The 12,085-nt window shown below is 41.3% G+C and overlaps 1 protein-coding gene across 1 annotated transcript in view; it reads left to right on the forward strand.

Annotated features, from left to right (window-relative positions):
• adamts9 (ADAM metallopeptidase with thrombospondin type 1 motif, 9) overlaps positions 1-12,085 on the forward strand; it is a 56,219-nt gene that overhangs the window by 37,924 nt on the left and 6,210 nt on the right. Inside the window, 7 exon segments of the mRNA XM_032550139.1 lie at positions 1,233-1,403; positions 4,331-4,345; positions 4,347-4,508; positions 8,757-8,927; positions 9,042-9,236; positions 11,393-11,522; positions 11,979-12,073. Of these exon segments, the coding sequence (XP_032406030.1) occupies positions 1,233-1,403; positions 4,331-4,345; positions 4,347-4,508; positions 8,757-8,927; positions 9,042-9,236; positions 11,393-11,522; positions 11,979-12,073 (939 nt within the window).

A 12,085-nucleotide genomic window follows, 5' to 3' on the forward strand; every position in this document is an offset into this window, starting at 1 on the left:
CAAGAAATGTAGAATTATTGTTACCGGATCATATTTGATCAAGTTTTCTGAATAGAAATATGAAAGACAAGAAATGTAGCAGGTTGTTACCCGGTTCATTAGAACAGAAGCCTAATGAACTGGTTCCGTTTGCACAATTGCAAAAAAGGAAAAGTGAAAGGCGTGACGTCACGTCTGAACAGAATCCCAGCCTCGATGGTATGAAGTGGGCTGTGAATAACTTGATGAGCTAAATCCTCTCTAAAACCCTATTCCCTATTTTTTCTGTTAAATTCTGACAAAAAGGATAAATTTCACGTCTTGACATTGATTGCAAAGAAATGTGCTGCTAAGTCTAAAACTGGAACCTCTGGGTTTTATTAATGTGGACCATTTCATATTTTAACTTTAGAAGACAGCAAAAACAAAACAGTCCTTTTACTCTGCACTGCCATTTACTAAAAGTTGTTGTCACACACACACACACACACACACACAAAAGACGTAAGCCACACAGTCAAAAACATTTTTATTAAAGTTGAAGTGCACCTTTAAAACAATCTACTTATTGCACATGTTGTATGTCTTTATTCAATGAAAAAACAACTGATCATTTCATCAGTCGAATGATTCAAGTCTACCGATAAAGTTGCACTAAATTTGAACAAACATAGCACAATACAATTATTTTTTTTATCTTCAGACGACAAAAAAGTTTCAATGTTTTTTTTTAATTTTTATTTTACCCCTCAAAATTGTCCTACCTTTCCTCCTCCTTCTTGAACGAGGTGAGAGGTTGTGGTGAGTTCCCCGTCCAGTACGGTCCAGTCTGGACAGAGCTGCACTCTGAGCTGTGCACCCGTTCAACCCTGAGCCTGTCGCTTTTTATCCATCCGCGATGTGAAACGCCCCCTTTCAGGTTTTCCGAGCACAGTCGATCCCAGCTCCAATCCCTCCTGTAACCCTACGGTGTGTGTGTGGTGTGTGTGTGTGTGCCTCTGCCTGTCACACCGAGTTAGACCTTCGATAACTCGGTGAACCCGGACGTGAAAAAACTGCTACCGGGTGAACCGGGCACGTGTCGGCACTGGACTTTCCTTTTTACTTGTTTTTTCCCCTTAATCAATAAAAAAAAAAGTGTAACCTATTTATTCTGTTGATCCTGAGATCTCCATTAGTTTTGTGTTTATTATTGGGTTAAACACAAAGAATAACTTCTGATTTCCATTGCTCTCCTCCTCCACCTGTTGCAGTGCTCGGCCTCCTGTGGAAGAGGTGTGAAATCCCGCAAGGTGAGCTGCGTGACCGGGTCCGGCCGCTCCATCCAGGATGAAAACTGCCGTCACTCGTCACCCAAACCCAGCAAGCAGAGGCGATGCCGAGGCGGAAGGTGCCCCAAGTGGAAGACTGGCGGCTGGGGAGAGGTACGAAGCCCGACTCTCTTTGGTTCTCACGCTGCCAGACATGTCAGCCCCTCCTCGTTCCCCTTTGCTCTTTTACACTTTTAATGCCTACCAGCCTCTTTGCAACTCCGTCTGCGAGTGTGTGAAACATGTGCGGCGGAACCTGACAGCGTTTAAACACAACCACTAACTAGGACAGGGTGCCTTCGCAGATCACAGCGTGGTGGGCCGAGGGCAGAGGCAAACGGAGGGGTTGAAGACCAAGGCTGTGACACTTTAGCGCAGATAGTTGAACAGCTGGAGGGAAGTGCAGGCTCTTTGATCTCAAGTCCAGCCAAAGTAAATCTACCCTTCTCTGTATTTTCTCTTCCTCTGCCCCTCACCTTCCTTTCCTCTCTGTCCCTTTTATCCTCTGCCTCACTGTAGCCTGTGCCTCTGCAATGGAAACCACATGTTGTGTTTTTATTTCAGCGTTTCTACAAGAGGCCATTCTCTCACGTGACATTCCCAGACAAACTAACAGATTGCACATGGGTGTCTGCATTGTGCTTGTTCCATCTCTCTCTCTCTTTTTCTTCTTTTTTTCCCGCCCATTTTCCTCCTTCCCCCCTCTCCCTCTGAATTCACTCCATCGCTCAAGGCGGTGACACAAGTGCTGTGCACACGTCAAGAGAGGATGTGCTTCTCCTCAAAACAGCTGTGGAGCAGCACGCATGCCCGGAGTAAATGGGAGCAATCAAAGCGCTGGAAGGCGAATGCGGTGTCTTGCAAAAAGTATTTGTGCTAACCTTTTCATCTTTTGACATGTCATAAACACAAAGTTCAAGAGATTTCATTGGGATTGCATGTGACAGACCAACACAAAGTATAGCATGTAATTTTGAAAAGGAAGGAAAATTGTACTACTTTTTTTTATTTCTTTTGCAAAACATTCAACCCCCTCGCTGTTTAACCCTAAATTTAAAATAAAGTAAAACATTGTAACAAGTCAACCGTTCCAACTTATGTTGAAATTTTGCCCATCTGTGTGTAATTTAATCCAAATCTCTGAGACAAGGCCCCAGAGGTTTGTTAGGGGAGATTAGAGAGGAGCATCATGGAGACTGGGGGAACATAGCATGCAGGTCAGGGGAGGGAGCTGGGGAGTTGTAAGGAGGTTTTAAGCAATTCAAGCTTACAAAACAATATCCAAGTTTTGAACATTTCACAGAGCTTCGTCTAGAATCAGTAGGAATTTGTTAAACTAGTTAGAATTGATGTGAAGATAGATGGAGCTACGTACATTAAAATATTGAGTGAAAACCTGTTGGAAGCTTCAAAAGACTTTAAAGTAGCTAGTGTAAAGGTTTGTCCCCCAGTAGAGCGACAACCCTGAACACACAACCAGAACTACAATGGAATAGTTTAGTTCAAAGCATTTTCCAGTACCAGAATCCCAACTAAGAATCTGTGGAAATACCTGAATATTGATGTTTACAGACACAGCTAATTCCAGCAAAAACTGGTTCTACACACTGAACAAGGGGGAGTGAAAACAAAGGCACATCAAACCTTTCAGGTATTTTGTAAAAAGAAAAGAAAAAAACATATAAAATTGAAATAAAATAAACTGATGTTTGAAATTTTATAGTGGGGTATTATGTAAAATTGACTTTTTGTGCTTTACATCATGCTATAAAGGAGTGCTGCTTTTGATTCTTTCATACATGTTTTAGAAAACCTTGAATATCTCATGGCAGCCATTCAGGGGTGCCTAAACGCTTGCTCTCACCAATCCCCGCCTATTTCCACAAGCTCCTCCTTGGCGCTGCAGTCTCTAGCCGAGCTTTCGCCTCATAGAGTACCACTCCTCTCCCAGGCCTCTCTCACTCAGCAGCAGCAATAAGCAAACACCTTATGGAACTGCGTCATACTAACCACTTCTCAGTCCAATGATTGTAAATGGCATAACGAAGGAGCGTTGTTGTGACGGCCTAAAGGCGGAGTGTTGGAAAGAGCAGGAGCTTCTTAGGGCAAGAGGCAAATTTCAAGGCATAGTCAAATTTCCTTTAAGTTTTGTTTGATATATATAGAGCATTTTTATAACAACTAAAGGCTACATAGTTACCTTATTTTGCTATAGAATGGCATTATGCGCCTGGAAAATACCCAACACCACCCCTTTAATATGACTTGTGAGACACTACATGTACTGTGTTGACCCATGCAGTGATAAGGCTTTCACCTTTTATTTCTGTAATGATTGTTGCCCAACATCTGCATGTTGGTGTATGAAGGCGTACACATGAATGCGACCGGGGCTCTAGTGTAAAGTGCTTTGAGTGGTCAGTGCTTAAGTCTGGTCAGTATGACAAGACAGGTGCTATATAAATTCACTCCATTTAGTATTAATATATGTGGAAAGCGAAATGTGTATTACGCTCCAAAAACAAGCTTTATAGCTGGAAAAAAGAACACGTTTAAATACAGATGACACCATTATTTATCTCTGTTAGAATTATATAAATTATATCTATTATAAGCTCGCAAAACTAGACAGAGTAAAAATTCTGTCTTTTCATAGAAATGGCACAATATGAATAAGTTAATGAATAGCAAAAAAATTCAAAGAACCCATACAACACTGAATTACAAGATACACAATTCTATGGTTAAAAAGCAAAACCTATCAAAAGTGTAATAAAGTTGCATTTAAATGCTGATGTAGAGGGTTCATCTTATAGATTACCATTTTCTTTTTCAAAATGTAAAAACAAAGATATTTGGAAAAGAGTTACGCATTCAACGTTAATATTTAAAATAAACCAGAGCTAACCCTAATTAGCTTGAAAGAAAAACTCAAGAGGTTTTGTTTGTCGCCATAGATACCGAGTGAAATTGAACCCCATTGTTCCTACAGTTAATGAAATACTTCTAGTGGCTTAGGTTTTTACCTCTCCTGCTTTCAGTGTTCAGCCTCATGCAGGTGACGGAGTTCAGCGGAGGGAGGTTTTCTGTCAGGTTGGAGACCGCCGTAGCCCCGCGGAGACCGGCTGTGCCCAGCGCTCTCGTCCGCCGTCCAGCCAGAGCTGCCGCGTCGCAGACTGTCCCGCTCGCTACCGCTGGAGAGAAGGGGACTGGCAGGCGGTAAGTCGGAGCGAATGCCTGCAGGTTTTAAATAATCCAGTCTGTAAGTCAAAACATGCAGCGTGGCCGCGCTGCCTTACCTGGCGCTGGATGAATGTACTGAAGTTGAGTCGCTGCTCCCGTCGGAGGCTCCCACTGTGTTGTCAGAAGGCCAGAGAGAGAAAGACAAAAGGGGAGGGTAGAGGCACCGAAGCCCCCAGTGGGTTTTGGTTTTTTTCTTCTACCTCTCAAAAAAAAACCAAAAAAAAAGAGAGACGGAACACCGAGTCCCAAAATACATTGAGGGAAAACATTTAATCTTTCCCAAGTTTAGAAATACGTCACAGAGCTACAAAGCTAGCTGGAAGAGGTTGTAAGTTGGAGTGATATGGGCTGCGAGTGGGGTCATTATTAAAACAATTATTTTTACTGAAACCCAGGTGAATGAATGGTGGCATTGCTTCAAAATAGCATTATTCAAGTTGGAGCAAAAAGTACCCACTTTAAAAATCACTTCTGTACAAATGAAACAGTATATGATTAAATCAATTGTTTGACTATTAGAGCTGATTTATTTTACAAAGGACATAATCAGACAAAAATTTATAAATTTGCTTACTTTTAAATGACATAAGTTTGAATAACTGACATTTGGGTTCGGGAAACATACATTTCCAAACCTCACTTTCTTTTTTTACAACATTTAACTTTTGAAATAAATACTTGCATTAGGCAACTTAAAGTTCAACAATGCAAACTACTTCCATTCTCAAGACATACTCTGCACTTTATATTTACTTAAAATGGCACAGTTGGCTCATCCAACCATCTGTCCATCCTTCCTACTTTCCTTTGCACCTATTTCCAGTGGGTGTTGGGTAAAAGGTCGGGGTATAAATGGAGAAGATTGGGTTATTGTTTTATAGACTTCTTGCTTTAGGTAGGATCAGGAAGGTGGGGCCAACTCAGTGTTGTAGTCAAGACCACCTAACCTGAGACCAAGACAGAGGGAAGTCGAGACCGAGTCAAGACCAAGACCAGCGCCCTGCGCTACATGACACGGTAAAATGTGAAATATGATCAAAATTGCTAATCAAATTGATCTGAAAGATTCACATTCCCATTAAAACACCTAGATATTAAATACTTAGAGCTGAAATAAATGTAACCAATATTAACAAACTCTTTGTTCTGCTTATCTAAAAAGATAACGCCCTGGGCATTTGCCCATGTCAGAAATCACCACTGTCTGCACCATTAAACATAGCAATCGAGGCAACGCATTGACAGTAAACAGCGCTCAACTATGGACACTGACCAAAGAGCAACAAGCAAGAAGTAACCAAGCACAAGGCGCTCACCATGACTGTTCTCACCCTCTCTCCCACTGCATGAAGCCAGGCAGCACTAAATGCCATTATGGCAGACATTACAGCTGCCATTTTGAACGAAAACAATCAAAGATCAATACACATGCTCTGCGTGTTCTTTCGTTCTTGTTTTTTATTTATTTACTAATTAAATAAATATCAATGTATATAATTAAATAAAATAATGATAGCTACTGCAGTGAACGCAGAGCATTACAAGAACAAAGAATGGCTCTCAGTGAGGCTCCAGTCCTTTCTTCTTAGTAAAGAGAAGTTCAGAAGACTCGGATGGTTCGTAAATGTCTCATCACTATATTGCAGACTTTTGGACACATTATTGTCCCATATGTGCGACACGTTAGTCAACACCTCCGCACAATAATTCAGCGCAGTGAGTGACTTTTTTTTTTCCATCACAAATGTTTGTGTCTCTGTACAGCTAGCTTTGCTAACATCACGTCAACGGAGCTTACCTTTCTTTGAGCTTCTTTTCTAAGTGACGGTAAAAGTTAGACGTAGTTCCCACCTGTCTGTGAAAGCGAAGCGCTGCTGAATTAGCTGTCGCCATCGGATTTCTTATGATTTATGCGGCGCAATTCTATTACTGACGATTAGACAGCCATATTCTTCCGCTCAAAGAAAACCACTGCGCATGTCTGTCTCGGAGCGCCGCGTGCGAGTGAAAGGTGGGGAGGGGGTGGGGGGAGTAACAGAAACACGTAATTGGTAAGTCACGTTATTACTTGAATTTTAATCGGTGCGTTTGGCATCCAGTGAAAACAAATATGTTAACAAATAAACTGGACAGTATGCTCTAAGTTTAGTGATATTTCCACAGTTGCGGTCTTGACTGGTCTTGAAATAAAATCCCGAGTCCTCAGCGCCCGAGACCAAGACCGAGACCAAGACCGGTCTCACACTGGGCCAACTTTGTATGATTGTGCTTAAAAGTGACTGAGGTAAATTGGCAATTAATGGTTAAAATTGATTTGATAACTATTACAATATGCAAAATGCTAGCACAAACACAAAAAGCAGAAATGAGTAAAACACATAGCAATCAGCCATGACTGCTGTGCTGACATAGATAACACATGTGAACTGGAACCAAAATGAAAGTACAACACAAAAGTAAAAAGACCTGAGTTTTCTCTAACTATTTGAAGCATAAGTTAGTGCAGGACTGGCCCTCCCCCACATGTTGCTGCACATTGCCAGTCGACTGGTTGAAGGAAATCTGCAGAAAGAAATATCAGTTTTATATTTGTAATAATGTAAAGCCATTTGAATTCTGCTATTTTCAGCCCACTGAATTTACTTAAAAAGCAGGCTCTTGATATACAAAATAAAGTTATAAAACTGTGAGAATTCAAAAGTTCTTGGGGGACCCCTGCTGGGTTTGGGTCTCCAAGCAGAGCCTTGTTTTGGTTATGCCTCAGACTTATTCAGTTTTCCCACAGCTCTTCCTCTTCAGTACTTTCATGCAAGTTGTTCCCTTTAAAACGTCTGATATTAAAAGTGCAATTAGTTTGAAGAGTTGAAGAACACTTTTTTCTCCTCTGCTAAACTCACTTTCTGTACGCTGAAGGCTTTGGTCGCTTCTAAAGGAAAGTTCAGACGGAGTTTCTTCTTCATCAAGTTCACTTGATGTCGGATTTGGATCACGAAGCAGCATGAACTGCGTTTCTGAAAACAGAGCTTAATTAGCAATGAGAGGAGTGTGCAAGTCCCAGCCCTTTGGTCCGAATTAATTCCCAAATTCCTGAAATTCGGGAGCCGAACCTTCAAGGACCAGTATAAGTGTTATTCCTTCCTCTTTAAATCAGATTTTGTCCCCGTAGGCGGAAGCTCTGTGACAAATGATCGTAATGTGTGCATATCTTAGTGATAGTTGTACTTAGACGCTCTGACACTGTAGTGCCTGTCAACACAACTAAACACAGCTCTTCCAGTTGTCAGGGTTCAACATTACAGGAGTGACGAGGAGCGGCTGCAGCAGGATGTAGCCAGGGCAACACTTCTGATTCTGACGCAGCTGGAATGTTTCAAGTAGAAGGCTGTAATAGACTGAAATGTCACAAGGTTTGATGTTTCTCTTCAGTCTGGATACATTTTTACTCCAGGCTTTCAACCAGCTTCCGTATTTTGATAAATCGGCATATTTTTGTATTTTGATGGTTATGTGTTTTTATCCTGCCTTCCTTGAAGCAATGTACAGTTTTTCCTCCAGCTTTTTGTGCTTCGGCAATTGAGACACAAGTTTGAATATAGTAAATAATAACTACCGATGCTTGCCAACTGTAGTTTTAAAGCTGCATTACCTTAATGATAGTCATGGGTGGCATTCCTCTAGTTTCTGTCATGTTTTTTTTTTTCACCCCCTGGGCTATTTCCAATCAGTCCCGACTTGTGTTGGTTATAAATGCGGGGGAGAGGGGTAGGATTTTTCTTTTGGCCAGTTGCCTGGAAGTGTGCAACAACAAGTGGGGAAGTCACAGTGGTGTTCTATGTACCATGCCATTAAAAAAATGATTCTTAATGGACACTTCCTCTTTGGTCTCTTGAAAAAGGACGTTAAAGCACACTAGCAAGTATAAGGGAACCTTTAAGCTGTTTTGGAAGTGTAACTTTCTTAAATCATTTGTATGCTTTAATCCTGGTGACCGTCTTATTTCTGGTACATATACTTTAGTAATATTTTCATTGTTCGCATATTGTTTTTTCCCTCTTCTTATAGTTTGCTTTGACATTTTCCTCTATTTGTTCTGTGTGATAAAAACACAAACTTAATTCATCTTGCTCCTTTCTTCTTAACCTCCACTATACTTTCTCTTGTCCCACCAATAGTGGAACAATCCCGATGTTACGCCGTATCTTTTCCGTCCCGTTTCCTCAACAGTGCAGTAAGTCCTGCGGATCGGGCCATCGAAGGAGAGCATTGCAGTGCATTGATTACAACCATCATGAGGTCCATGAAATGTACTGCGTGAACCAGATCAGACCGCCGGACATAGAGAGCTGCAACACACAGGCTTGTGAGCTAATCTGGATCACTGGGGAGTGGACGGAGGTGAGCCGATGTTGCGTCTCTGTCCTATTTCGCTCTCGTTGTTCAACTCCGACTTTTAAGTTTGTTGAGAAATGCTGCCCTTCCTTCATGCCAGTGGTTTTCTCTCTCCTCCAGTGCTCGGTGAGCTGTGGTCAGGGCTACCGACAGCGTCTTGTCTCCTGCAGCGAGGTGCACGTGGAAAACGACAACTACGAGTACGGCCATCAGTCTTTGTCCAATTGCCCTGGAACCCCCCCAGAGGGCTACATGCCCTGTAATCTGGGCACATGTCCACCTCCACAGGAGTGGAGGGCTAGAGCCTGGGGACCGGTGAGCTAGACTGTCCAGCCAAATATTGTGTCGTCATTAAAAAGAACGAGTGAGATTAATAGTCATTTACGCAAGCCCTGGGCCTCATTGAAAGTCTGCTTTTAAAAAATGTGTCGATACCAACCTGGGATCACTTAAAGCTTTACAACGTAATACGACAAAAGGCCACTATTAATTCTCAAGACAGGAGTGATACATTCACAGTCTACAGAAAAACTATTATGATGAAATAATTTGATATGAGTGAATAATTTGTAGTAAAATTAAAAAGGATTAAAAAAAAAAAATACTTATACAATGTTTGAAATTTCCCCAGAATCTAATAAACAAACAGGAATAGGCCTGTTTGAGTCTGTCTGAGCTATCATTATCCTAAAGCGATTTGAAGATTATTAAATTTTTAACAGATAATAAATTACCTATAAGCTTATGTGAATATAGGTTCCAAATTATTATTCAAATTGGATTTAAGTGTCATAAAGATAACATTTTTTGCTGTGCTATTAAATTTCTAGATGGTATTGTGTGTCAGGGCTCTTTGAATCACTATAATTAATTTCAGAGAGCTGGTTGATTAGTTTGTCTGGTGAGCTCAATTAAAGGAAATCTACTGAAGAAGGATGTTTCACATTATTAAGCAGGCCACAGGTTTTAAGCAATATGGGAAAGAGAAAGGATCTCTGGTGACGAAAATCATCAGATAGTGTAGTGCCGTATGACAAGATACGAAAACATTAGATATTTAACGAAAACTGAAGCGTTATCATCGTACTGTGAAGAGATTTGTGGCTGATTCAGAACAAAGATGGGTTTGTACAGATAAAGGCATAATGAGGAAGGTTCATGTTAGACAAATTCATCGGATTAAGAGAGCAGCTGTTAAAATGCCCTTACAAAGCAGCAAACAGTTATTTGAAGCTGCTGGAGCCTCTGGAGCCTCAAGGTGGAGGATCCTCCAGAGGCTTGTGGTGCATGAAGCTACTATTGGACCCCTAACCAGAGCTCACAAGCAGAAACGGTCGCAGTGGGCCCAGCCGTACATGATTAATTTTCAAACAGACTTGTTCACTGATGACTGCTGTGCAACCCTGGATGGTCCAGATGGACGCAGTAGTGGATTGGTGGTGGACGGCCACCACGTCCCAACACGGCTGTGACGTCAGCAAGGAGGTGGTGGAGTCATGCTGTGGGCTGAAATCATGGGGAGAGAATCATTGGTCGGCCCCTTCAGAGTCCCTGAAGGTGTGAAAATGACCTCAGCAAAGTATATGGACTTTCTGATTGATCACTTTATTTCATGGTTCAAAAAAAAGAGCCGTAACTTCAGTAGTAAAATAATCTTCATGCATGACAATGAATGCTGCAAGGAATACCACTGTGTCATTGGCTGCTACAGGCATGAAAGGGGAGAAACTCATGGTGTGGTCACCATCCTCCTCTGACCTCTGACCTCAACCCTATTGAGAACCTTTGGAGTTTCCTCAAGCAGAAGATCTGAGGGTGGAATGCAGTTCATATCAAACCAGCAGCTCTGGGAAGGTTTTCTGACATCCTGCAAAGATATTCAAGCAGAAACTTTCCACAAACTCACAAGTTCAATGGATGCAAGAATTGTGCTGTGATATCAAAGAAGGGATCCTATGTTAACATGTAACTCGGTCTGTTAAGATGTTTTTGATTGAAATAACTTTGATTTTAGTACATGTGACCACTTAATGCTGCACATTCAAAGAATGACCGTTTGCAGTTTTTTATAGTCCATAAAATGTTTAGAAAATCTGCTGTGCATAATAATTTGGAACAGTGCATTTTGAGTTTTTTATTTTTGAAAAAAACACTGTTCTCCTGTGGAGCTTTGTTCAGTAAAATTCGATTTGTACTGTAATAGTTCATGACTTGAAAATTATACTGATCATCATTTGCATTTAAGAAAATCTGAGAAAATATCACTTAATAATAATTTGGAACACGGTGTACTTACACTTAATATCTGAAGGGTTTCTTTTCATAAAAAGGCCTAAAATTGAATGTTCAAGTTTCCAACACACTGTTGTGGAAGCTACACCGCTAGCTTGAAAACCAAACGCTGAACAGAATAAATTACGCCAAATAAACATGACTTTTACGTTGTTGTGGTTGTCTTCACTCTTATTCAGTGCTCGGTAAGCTGTGGGGACGGTGTGGCAGAGAGGACAGTGCAGTGTGTGTCGGCAGACGGACGGGAAAGCAACAGGTGTTCTCCAAACGAAGAGCCTGACAGCAGAAAAGTCTGCAGTAATCCAAGCTGTGAGTGTTGCTAAGTGACCTGAATGCTGTTGCTGTGCTAATAGGTGAAAAGGTAGAGATGCACCAATCAGTGTCTGAGTTAAAGATGATGCGGTATGGAATCTGTTTTTTGAGTTGGACAACAGATGAATCAAGCTAAAAAAAAACCACCAGTTCTGGTCAAACGTAGATTTCTCAGTGCATCTCTTGTTATAGGATCAGATCAAATCCAGCCCTTGCAAAATCCAGTGTGTTTGTAACTCAGTGTGAATCATTCATTTCAGAAAACTTTGGGTGAAGCAGTCCGCATCCGAGTTCAAACTTTAAAGATTTATTGTTCCGTGTATTGACTCTTTACCCTTAGTTTAGCTTAGTTAGATAGGGTCCATTGGTAGACATGACTTAGCAAAATGTCTGTTCTTGAATAAATAGCATTCGGTTGAGTTCTTACTTAGCTTTCTTTCTCTTGTCTCCAAGGCAATTTGCCTTTGAGCTGTCTTGACATTCAGAGCATAAGCGGCCCCATTCCAGACAGTGAACACTTTCTCAGTGTTCAAGGAAAAGCTTTCAAGGTAAGACAGTTT

The sequence above is a fragment of the Xiphophorus hellerii genome, chromosome 20, assembly GCF_003331165.1.
Source record: "Xiphophorus hellerii strain 12219 chromosome 20, Xiphophorus_hellerii-4.1, whole genome shotgun sequence".
NCBI lineage: Eukaryota > Metazoa > Chordata > Actinopteri > Cyprinodontiformes > Poeciliidae > Xiphophorus > Xiphophorus hellerii.